Source organism: Peromyscus californicus, unplaced genomic scaffold, assembly GCF_007827085.1.
Source record: "Peromyscus californicus insignis strain IS unplaced genomic scaffold, ASM782708v3 Scaffold_5__1_contigs__length_169319896, whole genome shotgun sequence".
In the NCBI taxonomy this organism is placed as follows: domain Eukaryota; kingdom Metazoa; phylum Chordata; class Mammalia; order Rodentia; family Cricetidae; genus Peromyscus; species Peromyscus californicus.
Window position 1 is genome coordinate 101,531,171 of NW_026294573.1, and position 19,666 is coordinate 101,550,836.

The 19,666-nt window shown below is 45.8% G+C and overlaps 1 protein-coding gene across 6 annotated transcripts in view; it reads right to left on the reverse strand.

Moving 5' to 3' along the window:
* Positions 1–14,957: 14,957 nt before the first annotated feature.
* The window catches only part of Ccdc180 (coiled-coil domain containing 180), a 70,830-nt gene continuing 66,121 nt past the window's right edge, over positions 14,958–19,666 (reverse strand). For 3 of the 6 annotated variants that reach the window (XM_052717504.1, XM_052717505.1, XM_052717508.1), the window contains 2 exons: positions 18,607–18,712; positions 16,679–17,942 (listed from right to left, as the gene is read on the reverse strand). In XM_052717504.1, the coding sequence (XP_052573464.1) occupies positions 17,429–17,942; positions 18,607–18,712 (620 nt within the window). In that variant the 3' untranslated portion in view covers positions 16,679–17,428. The other 3 variants (XM_052717507.1, XM_052717506.1, XR_008213804.1) reach the window with 2 other exon arrangements.

Below are 19,666 nucleotides of genomic sequence, written 5' to 3' on the forward strand. Positions count from 1 at the left end.
AGCACATCGTTTCCTTGTTAGGTAACTCTGTTAGGGATCTTTCCTTAGGGCCAAAGTAAAGCACAGGCCTCGGTGATACTCAATCATCCTCTCTCAATCCTGACCCCTGAATGAGTCTGAAAAGGCCAAACTGAATTTCTTTGAGACTCTGAGACTTGTGGGTAATGGCTTTGGCATGCCACACGGGCACTGTCACTACAAAGTGACTGATTTTATGATCTGTGTGCCATGTCCACACATCACTTGGCACTAGTCAGGGCTGCAGTCCTGACAATATGAAAGCCAGGCCTCTGGTAGTCAAAGTAATATCCTTGGACTTGGTCTTAGGAGTCCAAGAGTTCTCGGCAGGATGGTAAATGTTTGCATTTTCACTTAGATGAGTGTCTAAGTAAGTAAAAACATTTTGCATTTTCTCTAAAACCACATAATAAGAAAGTATCAATATATTGCATTTGCTTTTGATGGCAAGACTACAACTATTGCCCTGAAATAATAGCACTGCAGTTTTAGTAGGCTGGGCAGCATGTCTTTCTGGTTCCGTTGTATCCTAATGTTAGGATTACAACAGTCTCTCAGCATCAGTGTTTGTGATTATGAATAAAGAAAATATTTCCCCTTCACATTGATAATTACAGCTAAAGGCATATCCACAGAAAAATTCTAAAAAAATTAACCTACTAAATACCATAGACACTGCAAATGAGCAAATGATACTCTATAAGGGGATGATTCGGTAATTCATTGTAACAAAGGTAGAATTTACACACACATACAAGTCACACACAGAGAGACACACATACTCATACACACAGACATACACATACACGTATAGGCATATGTTTTGCTGTTTTTGAGACAAGGTCTCTCTACAAAGCCCTGTCTGTCCTGGAATTCCCTATGTAGACCAGGCTGTCTTGGAACTCATAGAGATCCTCCTACCTCTGCCTCCCAAGTTCTGGGATTAAAGGTCTGAGACACCACCACACTGGCAGGATTGCTGTGGATATCGCTCTGAATACTGTGAATGTGGTGCTCTGATTGGTGAATAAATAAAGTGCTGACTGGCCAGTAGCCAGGCAGGAAGTATAGGCAGGACAAAGAGAGAGGAGAATTCTGGGAACAGGAAGGCTGAGTCAGGAGTCACCAGCCAGACACAGAGGAAGCAAGATGTGAAGGCAGAACTGGGAAAAGGTACCAAGCCATGTGGCTAAACATAAATAAGAATTATGGGTTAATATAAGATGTAAGATCTAGCTAGCAAGAAGCCTGAGCCATTAGGCCATTCAGTTTTAATTAATATAAGCCTCTGTGTGTTTATTTGGGTCTGAGTGGCTGTGGGTCCAGGTGGGACTGGAGAAAACTCCAGCTGCACAGGATTAATATTTTTTTTAATTTAAAAAATTTGATGAAGGGGCTGGAGAGATGGTTTGGCAGTTAAGAGCACTGGCTACTCTTCCAAAGGACCTGGGTTCAATTCCCAGCACCCACTTGGCAGCTCACAACTGTCTGTAACTCCAAGACCACACAGACAAAACACCATTGCACACAAAATAAAAATAAATAAATTTTTAAAAAACTTATGAAGTTAAGCAGGGTAGCATGTGCTTTTAATCTCGGCACTCAGGAGGCAGAGACAGGTGGATCTCTGTGAATTTGAGGCGAGCTGGGTCCTCATAGCAAATTCCAGGGTAGCGAGACCCTGCCTCAAAAATTTTTATTACATTTTATTGTGTGTATTTATTTTTTGTGTAAGCACACACATGTTTGCCATAACATGCATGTGGAGATCAGAAAACAGCCTGTGAAAGTTGGTCTCTTCTTCCACCACATAGGCCTGGGAATCCAACTTTGGTCTTCAGGCTTGGTGGCAAGTACCTTTTCCTGCTGGATCCTCCCACCAGCTCAGAGTCTGTATATGTCAATTTCCCTGGCTTTTTTTGTTTTGTTTATGTTATGGTTTTGGGTTTTTGGTGTTTTTTTTTTTTTTTGCTTTGTGTGTGTGTGTGTGTGTGAGTTTTTCTTTTTTTTCCTATCAGTATTGGAAACCAAACCTCTAGGGCCTTGGTCTCACTAGGCAAGTGTTCTATCACTGAGCTAAATCCCAAACTCTGCTTTTTAAAAAGCATTAATTATATTAATGAGGCAATTTCACCAAATGAAGCTCAAATAATAGCTTGGCCTGTGATACAGATGAAAAGGTGTAGTCCCTGGAATGAGAAAAAAAATGGTGAGAAATTAAGCGATCACGTGGTCTTTTAACAGTGTGGTTCATCTGCCATTCTAGTTCAAACGGCCATTTTAGATGACGGTAAATCCACGCTCATCTTTGCAAGTGGCTGTATTGCGCAGATTCTGTCCTCCACATGCCCCTGTTAATAAGTAGGTAAGAGCAAAGAATATTTAATGGCATCTTGGTGATATATTGGGCGTTGAGTAGCCTTTAAAAACAATGAATCATTTGCTAAAAAGGCTTCATTGTTGATGGAGAACAACCAAGTGTAACAATAGCAACTCAAGCGATGGATCAGTACACTCCAAGTCAAGTTGGGTAACAAAAAGTGAAACAGAGTTGATTTTTCTGGACTTGTAAATCTATTTGTGTTTGGGAAGTATACCAGACCACTCTATCTCTACTGCTATAATTCAAGGTCCTGGTTCATCCTCAGTCCTCTGAGTATCATCATATCCACACGCGTACCTCAGTGTGTCTCTGCCCCATTTTACTCATCTCTTTCATTGTTATCACCGTCCAAAGCTTCCCATTCATTGTTTCCTCCCTGCTCCACCCATCACCCCTCTGAGGCAAGCCGGGAGAAACCAGACACCTCATCTGTTTCTTGCATTATAGGAAATCTATGGAACACAGAGCTCGGAGTCGATAGCACTTAATGAATAGAATAATTTATAAATTTATTCTTGAGGCTTGGATATAGACTATTAGCACTAAAATGCAAACAACCAACTGTCCATCAAGTGATGAGTGGATAAATAAAATGCACTATATCCGTACAATGGCCTTATTATCTGCCATTAAAAGCAACGATTGTGGGGCTGGACAGATGGCTCAGTGGTTAAGAGTTCATGCTGCCCTTGCAGAGGACCTGAGTTCAGTTACCAATATCCACCTCAGTGGCTTACAGCTCCAGAGGACCTGACATCCTCTTCTGGCCTCTATTGGACACAAACACACACACACACACACACACACACACACACACACACACACACACACACACACCTAAATAATAAAATAAATCTTAAAAAAAAAACTGTTGGTGGCATCATGAAAGAGGGTACAGTGGGACATCCCAGCAGTATGTCACCTAAACAACTATTGAACTGATAGCAACTTTCCAAAGCAATCACCTTCACCATCTGGAGCCTAATATAACAACACTAACAGCATCCTGGGGGGTGGGACTTGATGAAAATGCTGGTAAATTTGGGTGAGTCTAAACCTTTTTCAGGGTACAGCCACAATTTCCTACTTTTATCCCTGGGCAGACAGTTTCAGGGCATGGCTTGCTGAAGGCAGACTAGGAAATATGGAGTTATGTGTTTGTTGTGAGTAACATCATATCAGAACATGGACAGATAGATATGCTGTGTCTTTTCACAGCGCCAGAATTTGCTGAGTAACAACCAGTTCACCAGCCGTGTCGGCTTCATTGGCTTCCGTTTAGGAAGTCACCTTGAAACCCCTTGACAGCTAGCTCTGGCAGTCACAGGGGTTTGGTTTGGGTCTCCAACCTCAATGATTAAAATTGACTCAGATCACACATTAGACTTCAGGCGATTCACGAAGAACTAAAGAAACACCTCAAAATAGCACATGACCAAATAGAGCAGTATATGAACAAAGAGGTAGAAATACAGGAACCGGATGGAAATTCCAATCTGAAAACTGTGATTACTCGGGATGAAAATTTCCCTGGGGACATTCAACAGCAGAGAGCAAAGGGAGGAGATCTGGGAAGCCAAAGACAAGAAAATGGAAATCCGGCAGCCATACAGAAACCTGTAACTGGTCAGAGTGCCAAGAATAACCGACCGTTGAATATTCAGCCATAAGTGAGATGTCTGTATTGAACCTGCCAAGGCTCAGGGAACATCACAGAAGAAGGGGTGGGAAAGATATAAGAGAGCGGGGGGGGGGGGGGGGGGGGGGGGGGGGGCTGTGAAATACTGGACATGGCACAGCCATTAACACTCCTGAACTCACTGCAGTTATAGTTACCTGCTCAAAACCTGTTCAAGGTCAAGCCAACAAGATCAATCTATATTCTAGCTGGTAGCACTGACTGGACTCAAGAAGAAGAAGATGATGATGATAATGTTGGTGATGATGATGATGATGAAGAGGAGGAGGAGGAGGAGGAGGAGGAAAGTGGAGGAGGACATGTTGGAGGAGGTAGTTGGAGAGAGCTTCAACAATCAAGATACACTGTCATGGTGGTTTGAGTGAGAACGGCCTCCATAGGCTCATGTATTTGAATGCCTGGTTTGCTGTGGTGATATGTTGTGTACCCTAATAAAATTTACCTGAAGATCAGAGAACAGAACAAGCGACTAGATTAAACACAGAGGTCAGGCAGTGGTGGCACACACCTTGAGTCCCAGCACTTGAGATCTCACGCCTTTGCTTGGGAAGCACACACGCCTTTAATCCCAGAGAGTAATATGGCAGGGCAGAGAAAGGTATAGAAGGCGTGAGGAAACAGGAACTCACTCTCTTTAGGCTGAGGATTTCGTAGAGGTAAGAACTAGTAACTGGCTGTTCTGCTTCTCTGATCTTCAAGTAACTTTTGTTTATTAGGGTACACAATATCTCACCACAGTCGGAAATTGGTAGAACTGTTTGTGAAGGATTAGGAGGTGTAGCCTTGCTGAAGAAGATATGTTACAGGGGTACCAGGGCTTTGAGCTTTCCAAAGCCCACACCATTCCCAGTTGGCATGCTTGCTCTCCTCTCTCCCTCCCACTGCCGCTGCTTTGTGGTTATTTGGTGCCCAGTGTGTGGCATGTAAATCCACATAGGGCCTGAGAAGGCTGAAAAAAAAAAATGTTCCAAGTAGGCTCAGTGCTTGCTGCTTATAGGTGCAGATCTTTTAAGAGGTCCTGCTACAGAGCACTTGAATCCTCACTGACCAGAAGGAGACAAAGTCAGTCGCCAGGCCATGTGCTAAGTGGAGCCATGAGACAGAGGGCCGAGTGCTGCTTAGTAGTTTAAGGTTTGGCTCTTGCAGTCAGAGAAGGATGCAGATGTGCAAAAAGTCAGGTTCAGACCTCCTCACACACACACTAAAAAAAACTCTAAAAAGGTATAGTATGCTTAAAAATGTGCTTAGATGCTGAAGAAAGAAAAGAAAATGGGTATAGACAGGCATAAAAAAATAGTCTAAAAATAATGAAGTGAAGTCTTTAAAGAGAGAGTAAAATAATATAAAAGAAGTCACAGAAGGATGGGAAATACCATAACACAGGGCATGTGAATCATATATAGTGCTTTGTTAACTTTAAATTTTTTAAATGCTAATGAACAAAAAACAATAGCTGCTGAGAGACATTAGATTATGAAAACTGCCAAATTAAACCAACCTGTATATTTTAAGGATGTCTTAACTTCAGAATAGAAGTCAAGAAATGTGTTGCATTGGAGGAGAGGTTATGCCTTTGTTTCCATGGGAAACAAAAAGCTATAGATTTCTTCAAAATTCATAAAGACCAGATGTGATCAAGGGGAGACCTCCTGAAAATCTTGATGAAAGACATAAAGAAAAAGAAGAAGAAAGACTACAGGACAGGTGGCATGTATGCTGATCCCTCAGCATGGGAACAGCTCTGAGACTGGATGAGACATGATAAATCTTGTTGGCTACAGAGTCCTCATGACTATTGTTACATGCCATCCTTACATGTTACATGGATGGAGATTTATATTACAGTTGGGTTATACAGTCCAAACAGACTTACAAAGTTAACAGATGCCTTTTATCTGCTAAAACATAAAACAAAAAAATCATCTCTAGTTGATTGAGCACACCGCACATTCCATACTTGTGTTCATGCAGATATGTATGTTACCTTTAAAAGTTTGTATGTTTTCAGGAAAAAAAGGACAGACACCAATAAAGACAAGTAGCCCAGGCAACCCAGCCTCACAGAATGCCTCTGTTGCCATTTCCTCAAAATTCTGCATCTAGAACAACTTCAAAGCTGCTAGCTGAAATGGTCCAGCCAGGACTTCAGATAAGGCCTGTATTTTCCCATCACACAGAGACTAAGCAAAAAATAATACAGCCAGCTCTCCCAGAACTTGATCATTATCTCAGTTTTTCTCAGGGTCCCCTAGAGATGCCGTCACCCCCAGACCACAGGAAGCAGTCTAGACAACAGAAGGCCTGTAGCAGGAATCTCAAAAGTTCTTATTAATAAGAACAAACCTGGGCCAGGTATTGGGGTGAATGCTGAATGATCAGAGAAACAGAACAAGCCACAGCCACCTCGCCTTGCCAGTTCCTCAGCTGATCCTATTTCCTCAGACTGGAAACCTCTGTGTCCTCATCCAGAATGAATCTCAGCTGAACTGTTGCTCGAAAGCCTGAAAGCTTAACCAGCCAAATGCTTCTAGTTTCTGGTCTTCACGCCTTATATATCTTTCTGCCTTCTACCACCACTTCCTGGGATTAAAGGCTCACTTCTTGGAATTAAAGGTGTTTGTCACTATGCCTGGCTGTTTCCAATGTGGCCTTGAACTCACAGAGATCTAGAGGGATTTCTACCTCTGAAATGCTAGGATTAAAGGTGTAAGTGCCACCATTTTCTAGCCCTTGTATCTAGTGGCTGTTCTGTCTCTGACCCCAGATAAGTTTATTAGGTTGCACAATATTTTGGGGAACACAATACCACCACATTTCCCCTTATTTTGTCTAAAATTAAAAAAAGCTTATAACTTCCCAAGAGGTGGGGTGGGTGGTTTTTGGTTATTCAATGGATTATGGATGTTTATCATCATTTAGAGGGGTTGGTTGCAAGTTGGTTTTGGTCATAGTCAAGGAGGAAACTAAGCAAAGGAGATTAGATTCAGAGATCTAATTCTGAAAAGAAAAAGGGGGATATCGGAATGATAGGATAAAAGGGTAGATTACTGAATCTACTTTAAACTAAAAAGTAACTATTAATCTCAAATATTTTACAGTGGTGTAGATTTTTGTATATTGATACAAGTTTAAGGTTAATTTTGTTATATATGTTTCTACTCTTGTTTAAGGTATTACACCTATGCAGCTCATTTAAAAATGTAAAGTTTAGTCCTTGAAAGCTATTTAGGGTAATAAAGAAAGACAGGTTAGTAGTTAGTCATCTACAACAATCAAACTTATAGAGTCATGTTAGATATGTTTTCAAGGTCAAACAGAACTATATTTTAAATAGATAGATGGTCTCCAAACACTTCAGAGACCTACAGAATAAGACATCTAAAATGTTTTAAGAACATAAGGCTTTTTATGACAGTGAGACATGTCTGCTCCTGGCAGCACCAATTTACTTCAAAAAAGGATATTAGGCATTGAAGAACCTCCATATGGAGTTTACTTTCTTTGTGGCAAACCTAGCCACTGGGCAAGAAACTGCCCTTGCCTTGACTGCTGACAGTATGCTGTCCAAATTGGACAAGCAGGACACAAAAGAAGGTTACTGCTGAACTTTGCCAAGACAAAGTAGGACAGTCCTTCAAAAATTCTTGCTTCATAAAAAAGTCTATCAGATATTCTAGGGCCATAGGCCAAAGAAAGATACCCCAATGTTGCAGAGGAAACTTGGGGTGACTGTCCAGGCAGCCAGATGTCTCTGTAGTTTCTATAGTTTTGGAATTTGTTTGCTCTGCAACTGTTTACTCAGGTAATATTATGTCCTTCTCAGTTTTCCTTAGTTATGATAGAAAGTAAATTAGGTACAAAACTTTGGACTAATCAAAAGAATAGATAATGGAATATTTTCTCTGAATCTGCCAAATACAAATGGACTGGACATTGTAAATGTAATTCTTACTTGATAATTATTCTTATTGGATATAGTTTTAGTGTATTAGAGTTAAAACCTTTCCTTTTTATTTAGACAAAAGGGGGAAATGTTGTGGGATATTTGTACACTGTGTGAAAGATGTATTGCTGTGATTAGTGTAATAAAAAGCTGAACAGCCAATAGATAGGCAGGAGGTATAGGCAGAATTCTGGGCAGAGAACGCTGGGAAGAAAAAGGGCAGAGTTGCCAGCCAGACACGGAGGAAGCAGGATAGGCAGAACAGAGATGAGGTAACAAAGTATGTACCAGAATGTAGATTATAAAATACAAATTAATTTAAATTATAAGAGCTAGTTAGGAACAAGCCTAAGCTATGGCCAAGCATTCAAAATTAATAATAAGTCTCCATGTCATAATTTGTGAGCTGGAAGTCCCAATGAGAAAGTACTGCTACAGTTGTTGTCTCAACCTGTAAGCTCTCAGTCACTGCTGTAGCACTAAACCTGCCTTCTTCCATGCTCCCCACCATGATGGTCATGAATTCTAATCCTCTGGAACCATGAGCCCTCAAATTAAATGCTTTCTTTTATAAATTGCTTTGGTCATGGTGTTTTGTCACAGCAGTAGAAAAGTAACTGTGGCAAGTGTATACATGTATGGAATAATCAAAGAATAAGTAAAAGCTACTCTGAGGAAAAAAGAAAATCAATATTATCCAGTCTGATGAGCTAAGAGGAAAAGGAATGAAGAGTAGTGAACAGAGATTAAGGAGACTCTGAAATATCAAGTGTGCCAACATACACATTATGAGAATCCCAGAAGGAAGAGAGAAAGAGGAAGAAAGAATATTAGAAGAAATAATAACAGAAATCTTCCCAAATTAATGAAATTAATTTACAGACCCAAGAAACTCAACAGACTCCCACTAAGACAAACTCATTCTAACCCAACTTTCAAAACAAAGAGAAAATCTTGAAAGCTTGAAGGAAGAAGTGGGTTGCCAAATACAAATGCAAGACTACTCCTTCATAAGATTAACTGACAAACTGATTTGTCACAGAGAGGAGTAGACAGTGAATTAACATTCATAGGGAGCGGACAGAAAAAGAAAAAAATCTCAAGCAAGAAATCCCTAATTAACTTTCAAAACTGAAGCTGAGAGTAAGACGGCACAGAAACCAAGGCCGGAGCCCTTCAGTGCTGGAGACCTGCTCTAACAGGAAGTGCTCTGAGCAACCCTCCAGGCTGAAACAGCAGGGTACCAGGCAACCCAGGCCATGTGAAGAAACAGGGATCTGCAGTGAAGGTACGCGTGTGTAGGTAGATTTTAAAAAGCAAGATTATGTTCTTGGTTTGCAACTCTCCTTGTTTACTGATTACATGATTCAAAGGATGCTTCTATGAGAAAATTCTAAATCTGCTAATAGGTCTATACCATGCAAGATGCCATTTGTGACAACAGAGGTGTTAGGGGGCATGAGCTACACAGGGGCAATTGAAGTGTGCAATTGAAGTATGCAATTGTGTGCAATTGAAGCTACAGTGGTGTCAATGCAGACTGATGGTTATGAATATAGGATGCTGCAATAGACATGATGTGCTCTCTCCAGATTCCTGTGTTGACAGTCTACCTCCATGGCAACAGTTACCAGAACATGAGTCATTACTCTTTTCACAAATATTCACTCAAAATGGCTCATAGACCTCAGGGGAAAAAGTAAAACTCTGAAACTCCTGGAAGACAATGGCTGGGATGTGAACATGTAACCCAAACATCACACACTGGAAACAGGACACTCAAATTTGTGTTGATAATAACTTGGAAGAAGGTTTTGGGGTGTTAATCAGTTGAGATACATAAAGTAGAGCCCCATGATGGGGTGAGTGGCTCTATAGGAAGACAGACCCAGGACTGGAGGGATGGCTCAGCGGTTGAGAGTGCTCCTGCTCTTGCAGAGGACCTGCATTCAGTTCCCAGCACCTACATCAGGTGGTGCATAACCAGCTGTAATCCCAGCCCAATAGGATCCAGGGCCTTCTTCTGGCTTCCACATGTGCTCTTTGGGCACCTGTGCATGTGTTACACATAAACTCACACAGGCACGAACACATAACATAAATTTAAAATAGTAATAAATAAAAAAAAGAAAGAGCTGGCATTCCCTTCCCCCTCTTGCTGCATGATGTGTGGGAGCCCACAGTGGTTTCCTAATGAGATCTGAGCTTGCTTTACCCAGCAGGGCTGCATAAGGGGATGGCTTGACCGTGTGCGTGGTTACCAGGCGTTTGGAAGGGTCTGCACTTGGCTGTGCAGTATGCTTTGATCTAGCAAGGGGGAGGTCTTTTGCAACATCCCTTGGTACTGTTATAAAAAGCCCTTTTGAAGAGATAGAAGGGGGCAGTGCATTTTGATCCAGGTCCTCCGGAAGCTATCTTGTGTTTCTGTCTGTCTCATCTCCACTATCTTTCTGTCTATAAATTCCTCATTCCTCTCTCCTCCTCATAGGAACCCTTTAAAAAGGTGAGAACTTGTATCCCACAACTGTAACACATAGCTCAGTTGGTAGAGCATGAGACTCTTAATCTCAGGGTTGTGGGTTTGAGCCCCATGTTGGGTGCCAGATTGTAACACAAATCTTAAAAGGTCTTGTTAATAAAAGCACTCCGAGCCAGGTATTGAGGTGAATGCTGAAAGATCAGAGAAACAGAACAAGCCACATCCAACTTCACCTTGCCAGTTCCTCAGCTGATCTTGTTGCCTCAGACTGAAAGCCTCTGAGTCCTCATCTGAATGGATCTCAGCTGAACTGCTGCTAAAAGTCTGAAAGCTGAAAAAGACTCTAGTTCCTGGTCCTCATGCCTTATATACCTTTCTGCTTCCTGCCATCACTTCCTGGGATTGAAGGTGTGTGTCACCATGCCTGGCTGTTTCCAGTGTAGCTTTGAACTCACAGAGATCCACATGGATTTCTGCCTCCAGAATGCTAGGATTAAAGGTGTGTGTGCCACCATTTTCTGGCCTCTATGTCTGTCTAGTGGCTGTTCTGTTCTCTGACCCCAGATAAGTTTATTAGGGTGCACAATATATTGGGGGGACACAATATTACCACACACAATGATGCCTTTTACAAGTTCTGATGAAGCAAAATGTCCTAACCTGACTTTCCAGTACCTAGAGCCATGGGAAATTAGTTTCTTTTCTTTATTAATTGCCTGATCAATGGTATTATGTTATTCTAACCTAAAATGGATAAGACAATAACATAGAATAAAATCCAGCTGCTTCTAGCTTGCTAGTACTTCTTTAGATATAACATTAAAAGCAAGATTCACAAAAGAAAGGAAGGAAGAGAGAGAGAAAGAAAGAAAGAAAGGAAGGAAGGAAGGAAGGAAGAAAGGAAGGAAGAAAGAAAAAGAAAGGAGAAAGAGAGAGAGAGAGAGAAAGAGAGAGAGAGAAAGGAAGGAAGAAAGAAAGAAAAAATAAAAATAAAAAACACAAAAGCACAGGAAAGCTGAACTTCATTAAAAACTAAAACCTTCAGAAGCATGTTCCTGCCCAGCACCATGACAGACTGAGCAGGGCAAAGAGCCCCACACACAGGCCTGCCCTTGGCTTTGAGGAGAAAATGTGTGCACTGTTATAGTGAGCAAATGTGTGGTGTTTTATGTGGACAGAGGCAGATCTGAAGAAGTCAAAGTAGTGAGGAGCAGGCTGAAGTGGGTGGCTTGGTTGCCATTCAGTGACATGGTGATGTCTGGGCCTGGGCTGCTCCCAGAGCCTGTGCCTAGGTTCATGGCCCTGGTGGAGTCACGGTCTGTGTTGATGTCCAATCTCCTTAATACCACCAAAGGCTGGGAGGAAAGGACTGTACAGAGTTGGCCCTACCCCACACTGGCTGAAACACTCAGGAGAGAGGGCCCTACACCTCACCTGGGCAGCACAGTAGAAGATGCCCTCCTCCCCTCACCCCTCAACACCTGCAGAAGGTGGGGGACGCGACCCAACCCCTCACCAGCTGCAGCATGCGGGAGAATGGACCCTGCACCTTGCCTGGGCAGCACAGTAGAGTTGACCCTGTAGGCAGGGACATGGGTGAGCCAGTCCTGAGGGCATGAGAAGGCCGTACCTGGTACCGCCTCCCCTGTCTGCAGAGTGGTGGTGGGGGTGAGGGAAAGATGCCCTCCTGCCTTCCCCCTACCTCCCCCAGCTGGTGAGGAAGCTGACCCCTTTACCAGCTGCAACACTCGGGAAAGCAGGCCCTGCACCTTGTCTGGGCAGCACAGTGGAGCTGACCCTGTTGATGAGGGCACAGGTGAGCCAGCCCTGCAAATGTGAGCATGGGAGAGCTGTCCCCAGTACTCATCTGTCATGTGGTGGCATGAGCAGAGGAGAGATTCCCCTGCCTCCTACCTGAGGTGGAAGAGCTGGCCCTGAGGTCATAAGAGCGGGAAGGCTGTTCCTGCCCCTCCTGCCCATCATCAGCTGCGGCACTTGGGAGAGTGGCCCCTGCATCTCAACTAGACAGCACAGCAGAGCTGGCTCTGAAGGGGTTGTGACCCTGAGGATGTGAAAGCAGGAGAACTGGCCACACCCCTTGTTCATCCCTGCAAGGGGTGAACTAGCCAGGGTAGTGCTGGAGAGCTCACTCTGGTGGTGAGGACAGGGGACAGCAGGCAGTCTGACCAATCCTGCAACTACCCAGGCCCAGAACCAGGGTTAAGTGTTGGCCCACCCCAACATCCACCCCATCTGTGATCTGCTGGAGTACAGGTTGGGGCAGGGGGTGGGGGAGTTGGTCCTGAGGACCTAGGGCTACATGATCTCCATGACACAGGGCAGCAACTGGATATCCAGGAAGAGTCCCAGTGAGGGCCCAATGTTGCTAGCGTAGCAGAGACCAGGGGCCTCAAACCAAACCAATGATTCTTTGTGATGAATGCCTGCATACACAAATGTACGGATAAAGGGGTCTACTGTGTGACTCACTGTGCCACACTGCAGCTTCTGTGACGAGATTTTCCTTTTCTTTCTTTTTTTCCTTTTTTTATCTTAAATTTTATTTTGTGTTATTTTGGGAGGGGTTGTAGGGGCAGAGGGCACATTCGAGGGGATGGGAGATGGGTGGGATCGGGATGCATGATGTGAACGACCACAATTCCCCATGCTTAGAAAGTATCTCTCAGTCTAAGTTCTTCACCAATGGGTCACCGAGCTCTGGGCCCTTGGGGAAACGCTCTTATCGCCTTGGAGGTTATTTAGTGTGGAAAGAGGCTTGGGGCTTTGGATACATAAGGACTTGCTACAGGAGAGAAGGTTCCAGAGTGTTGGAGCCTGATCCTGGAGTAAGACTTGCGTTTGTTGGGTACCTGGGGGACTTATTTGGCAGTAGGGACAATCAATGTCTTTGCTAAAGTGGGGAGGCTTTGTGAGCTGGACCACCAAGTGGTAGGGAGGGTATTAGGCAAACGCAGATAAGGGAGGTTCCTACGGTCCCTCCACTGAGGTTCTCCAGAGATCTTGGAGAACCACAATCTTGAGATCACAGACAAGCATGTGATATGTGCTGCAGCAAGGATTGGCCAACGGGAGTGGGCAGTCTCCTGTGTCAGTGATGCCCTGGGTCACGATGAAGCTGTCATCTATCACTCTGGCCATCCTCCTGCCTCAGGTAAACTTGCATCTCCTCTTATCATCACCCCACCCAGAGTCTGAGCTGATCAGAGTAGGAAGCAGGGAGGGTTCCACAGCTTTCCCTTTTGTTTATTTGGCAGCCATGCCCTTGGCACAGACCCCATCTCAGCACTCTGGTAGGCTTTACATGGGTTGTAGAAAATCACCCGCTGGTCCTGGCTCCTCCGCTAATGGCCTGGAACAGATGCACAACCCAGAGACAAAAAGGCATGTGAAGAAAAAGTGTCCCAGTGAGAGCCAAGCAAGGAAACAGGAGGAGGGGCTAAGGACGCACAGGCTAGGGACAATGGCCTCACTGAAATGACATCTACAGTGTGAGCAGCACAAGTCTGGGAGCTGTGTGTCAGCAACAAAACCCTACTGGGACAGACACTCAGTCAGAGGTGAGCCAGGCAGAGGAGGTTAGAAAGGCAGCCAGGGTGGGGCTGAGTGTGTCTGAGGGGACTGTAGGACCAGCTCCTGTGAGGCCAGGCTATCTGCTTTTCTCACAATTCAACCATGGTTAATGCATTAACAGTTCATCTCTCATGGCTTCTGAGGACCAGGAATCTACACATGGCTTCCCTGGGAGTCTCTGTCTCGGGTCCCTCAGGATGCTGGTGATGCACTCTCAGGAGGCTAGAGCTGGACTGTCTGTTACAAACTCACTAGTGTGGATATCAGAGAACCCTAGCTCCTGTCAGTTGGCCTGAGCTCTCCCTGGCTCTTCCAACATGGGCCTCCCACAGAGAGAAGCCCATCTGAATATGGACTCCTGGCTCCCCAGCTAAAGGAGGCTGACAGAGAGAAGTGAAGTTATGAGGGTAGAGTCTTCATGAGAGAAACTAGTTGTTCTTGAAAAGACACTCCAGAGAGCTCGTCCCCACTTTCAGCCTTGTGAGAAATATCAGCAAGAAATTGGCAGTCTACAACCTTGTAGCCAGACCTTATCAGAGCTAGTTCATGTTGGCACCCTGATTGCCAGCTACCAGCCCTCTGAGAAACAAAGTCTGTTCTCTAGGGCACACCCAGCCATGTGTTCATATAGCTCATGTCCGCAGAGACAGGGGTAGCATCCTACTGCTCTTGCCATATGATATTAGTCCAAAGTGAACCAATAACCACGCAGTGGTTACAGAAGGACCAGTCCACCATGAGTGGGAGATCATAGCATGCTGCTACATACCACACAGCCTGGAAAGGACACATGGTCTGATTCTGAGCACAGTGGGAAGCCATCAGAAGGCTCTGGGCCACAGGATATATGAACTTCCTTTTATTCCCACGCTCTCAAACTATAGAATGGAAAACAAGGACCACAGGCGGTGTGACTGGGCAGTGTCACAGGGTGGGGGGACCCAGGCAGATGTTTGTTTGTTTGGTTGGTTGGCTGTTTGGTTGGTTGGTCTTTCAAGACAGGGTTTCTCTGTGTAATAGTCCTGGCTGTCCTGGAACCTGCTCTGTAGACCAGGCTGGCCTTGAACTCACAGAGTTCCGCCTGCCTCTGCCTCCCAAGTGCTGAGATTAAAGATATACGCTATCACCACACAGGTTTTGCATCATCTCACATTCACCTAGTGTTATCTTTTAGAAGCAGACCCTAGAACAAGCCCCAATGTGCTGGTCTGGAGACGGGAGATCCTGAGAGGCACAGTGAACCGGTTAGAAGATTCCAGAACACCAGCTCAGTCTCTTCAGCCCTGCAGCCATGGATGCATCCAGATCTTCTCAATGACAGTGACCACATGCAGTCAAGGAAGGGACACAGGGGAGGACAGTAAGTGGTCACCAGGTCCGAGGAGCTCTGTAGGTTCCATTCAAAGAAGGGGACCAGGTAATGGAAACTTGAAGAAGTGATCTCACTTCCTGGTGAGAGATCTCAGTAGCTCTTTGAACTTTGGAAAACAGACTAGTATGTTCTATAGACAGTGCCCCGTCCATGCATCTCACTTGACCAGAGAGCCTCGGGGGAGCAAGATACTTGGCTGCTGCAGGCCTGGTGTTTGTTTTATTTGCTTTGACACACCGTGTGTGTGTGTGTGTGTGTGTGTGTGTGTGTGTGTGTGTGTGTGTGTGTGTGTGTGTGAATGTCAGAGGACTACTTATCATTTCTCTCCTTCCACTACATGGGTTCCAGGGATCAAACTCGGATTGTAAGACAAGCGTCCTTACCCACTGGGCCATCTTACTGGCCCTGCATCTGTGTTTTCAAGGCTCTGACACTGAGAAAATCTAGAATGAGAGTCTTTTCTGCAAATACTGGCTTAGCGCTCACCACTGAAGCCTGTGACCATTTGGAGAGGGTACTCCAAGCAACAGCGGGTAACCTCACAGCTTTCCCTATTTATGCGTGCGTGCATGTGTGCGTTGGAACCTCTGAAGCTGGAGTTACAGGTGGTGTAAGCTGCCCAGTGTAAGTGCTGGGAGCCCAACTCGGGTCCTCTGGAAGAGCAGAAGCTGCTCTTAACCACTGAGCCATCTCTCCAGCCTCAGGAACAGGCTTTCTAATGGTGGTGATCCCCCACAATGAAGGCCAGGCAGGCCCCTGACACTCCTGGCCTGGATGCCAGACACTACCTTATCCAATCTCCATCCAGAGAGTGAAATGAAGCACCGAGCATGCTTCTGGATGCGATTTCCTTTGATGTCCTGGTATCTACTGTAAGTGGTTGGGTCCTGGTACCCACCAACCAACCCTGCTAACCATGTGGACCCCCTTCCACATCTGTCTTCTTTACTGAAAGTGTCCTCATCTCTGATGAAACTACAGTGCTTGGGATGTAGCGCTGTAGGCAGATGGGCGGGGGGCAAATACAGGCTTTATTTGAGGACCGGAGAAGGATGGGTCACGTACAGGGACTGGATGGTCTCAAGGGAACGTTTCCAGCTGTCCTTCCAGCGCTGAGCTTCCAACTCCAGTGTTCTGAAGTGGTTCTGAACAGTCTTCAGTTCTTTGTCAAACAGTACCAAGTATTTCTGAAGGGAAGCAAGGGGAAGGCCTGTGGGGACTCCTGCCCTCATAGACTTGGGAGCCCTGAGCTCTGGGACCCACAGCAAGCAGCTCCTGGCCCTCAGGAACCAACACTAGTCCTACAAGTCATTTCTCAGGAATTCACCTCACAAGTTCTCAGGTAGGTGAGGTTATCCTCCTACCTTACAGATGAGAAGGCTGAGACTTGGAACCCTGAGGCCACACAGCTCTAGAGAAGCTGAGCAGGGACAAAGACCCATGTGTCTCTAGTTCTGGGACCTGAGCATTCCTGACCACTGTCCTGCATGGAGCTTCCATGGAGGCTCCTGGCTTCTTCAGAAGGCTGAGCCCGGGTCTCCACCCCTCACTGAATTCAGCAGGTAGAGTCTTTCCCTCTGACTAGGACTTAGAGTAGCATCTGGGGACACACAACACTGGGCATTTCAGGCTTTCTCCAGGACCAGTGGATATGTGGATAGGACTAGGTTTCTCCATGGGCACCAGGACCAAGGATCTGTATATCTTCAGATATACGTTAGGTGGCATTTGGGTGAAGCCTCATCGGGTCAGCCCCACAGTCTACCAGTGGGGATCAAACCCTGGCTCTGCTGTTTGGGAGTGGTATAGAAAGGCAAGTGTCTTCAGGCATCATTGTCCTTGTCAATGAAATGGGGGGGATTCTACATCCCTCAGCATCTGGAGAGGATTTGGCAAGATGGCTCGTGTGGAGAATAGGAGGTAATACTTAGCACCCAGAGGCTTCAGATGTTCCTGCTCTTGCACCCCAGTGCACCCCCACAGCTACGGGCACCTCCATGTCTGTCTGCCTTGTGCCTGACTCTGCTGCCCTCCACACAGCCTGTCTCCACGACCACTAGGTGAGGTATCTCTGAGCTGGGTAGAGCACAGGGTTCACACCTCAGCCAACATGCTAGTCCAGGGGGTGGACATGGCCCTTGGCATGTGTCCCTGTGCCTATGAGGAGTTGAGACCTGCAGCTCTGGGCCACACTGCCACATTCTGTTTTCCCCATAGGCCAGGTGTTGAGGTACCCAGTGGAGTGAAGTTCCCTCCTTCCCAGGGCAGCCAATCTGAGCTACCTTGTCCCCCCTGGGATACACTGCCTGACCCTGACTCACCAGGTACACAGCATCTCGGGCTTCTACGGCGGCCAAGTGGCCCAGGGTGGTCTTATGGGTGGTTATTGATTGTGTCTTCCGAGTCAGGATCTTGGTTTGAATTGTGATTTCGTTGGGCTTGATTCCTGGCCACTTCCTACAGACAAATGTGCTTAGCTTCATCACCGGTCAACCACCCAGGGCACAGCTTGGAGACTCAGCCGTTAGCAAGGATTTAGACGGCTTTGTTAAAGGTCCCCTAAGCTTTTCCTGTTGGATTCTTTAGGTCGTTTCCTTTTTCCCTGATGACCTAACAGGGTGTGCAGTCGTGGGGTCTGCTGCATGAGAAAGGGAAATGCCACACCTACATTTCTTCCTTGTTCTGGGCCTTGCTTTCCTCATCAGCCTGCCGCCCAGGCAGCAGTCATGAGCTCCTGGCCCCGGTTTTCCTATAGGAACGCTGGGAGAATTGCTGCTCACAGACCGGGGGCCAGGCACTTTGACAGCTGGAGTGGTTCACAGCGCTAGCGGCAGCCTGAGGCTGTACCTCCCCTTGGGACAGGCCTCCTTTTCTTTGCAGGTCGTTATGGTGGTTCTCGTGTGAACCAGTAGCCATGGAGTTCTCAGTATGTGCTGGGTAACCTCACCTACTTTCTCATCAAACAGCCTCGGTCATTTCAGAGAACGAAACTAAAGGCTGGAAATCAGTGACTTTCCAGGGCCATCAGGTCTGCCTGAGTTCAGAGCCTGAGCCCTCCCCACAGGCCTGCCCTCCCTGCAGTTGGCACAACCACTCACACGGCCCTTGTTTCCAGCCTCACCTGCTCCCACGTTCAATCAGGGGCCTCTCACTCTCTTCCTCCAGAGACAGTCTGGCCAGCTTCCTCCGGATGAGGATTGATATTTTCTGCTTTTGGGCCTCCATCCCTGACAGGAAAGAAGTGTGTTACTGACTGTGACCTCAGGGACAGCTTGGGAACCAAGGATGTGACACTCTGGTCATATTTAGAGAGAGGAGATAGGAAGGGACAGTCAAGGCTGCTCACCCGATGTCCAGCCCGGGGCTCCAACTTTGACAGCCTTTCCTGGTGAGGAGAGCAGGGCTCTGAGTGCAGAGTGAGACAGAGAGCAACAGAGCACTCTCCAAGAGAGCACCTATCAAGGCACACGCCTCCCGCCATCCGCCCATGTGCAGCCTCTGCCCCCTGACTTCTTCACCAAGCCTGATAGTTCAGTCACCAAACTGAAGCCAAGAAGCCAGCTGGCTATGTGTTGTGGAATATTAGTTAAGAATGTGTTACGATTTGTTGTTTAATGATGCAAAGATGTGTTGCATTCTTTTATGTTGCATTTGTTTAACTTTGTAAAGCTGTGTTACTGTGCCTGTCTAAAACACTTCATTGGTCTAATAAAGACCTGACTGGCCAATAGCTAGGCAGAAGAGGGATAGGCAGGGCTGGCAGGCAGAGAGAATAAATAGGAGAAAAAGAGAAGAGGGAGGAGTAAAAAAAGGAGAAAGAGAGGCAGACACCAGGGGTCAGCCACTCAGCCACACAGCCACACAACCAGCCACAGAGTAAGAAGGAAAGAAAGGTATACAGAATAGAGAAAGGGAAAAGTCCAGAGGCAATACACAGTTAAAAGTTAGACAGGATAATTTAAGTTAAGAAAAGTTGGCTAGAAACAAGCCAAGCTAAGGCCGGACATTCAGAAGTAATAATAAGTCTCCATGTATTATTTGGGAGCTGGGTGGCGGGCCCCAAAAGAATAAAAAGGAAAATAAACTACAGATACATGCCTATGATCCCAGGTACCAGGAGGCTGAGGCAGGAGGATCTCGTGTACTAATGGGTACTTCAAGAGTGTCTTGAGACACAGAGA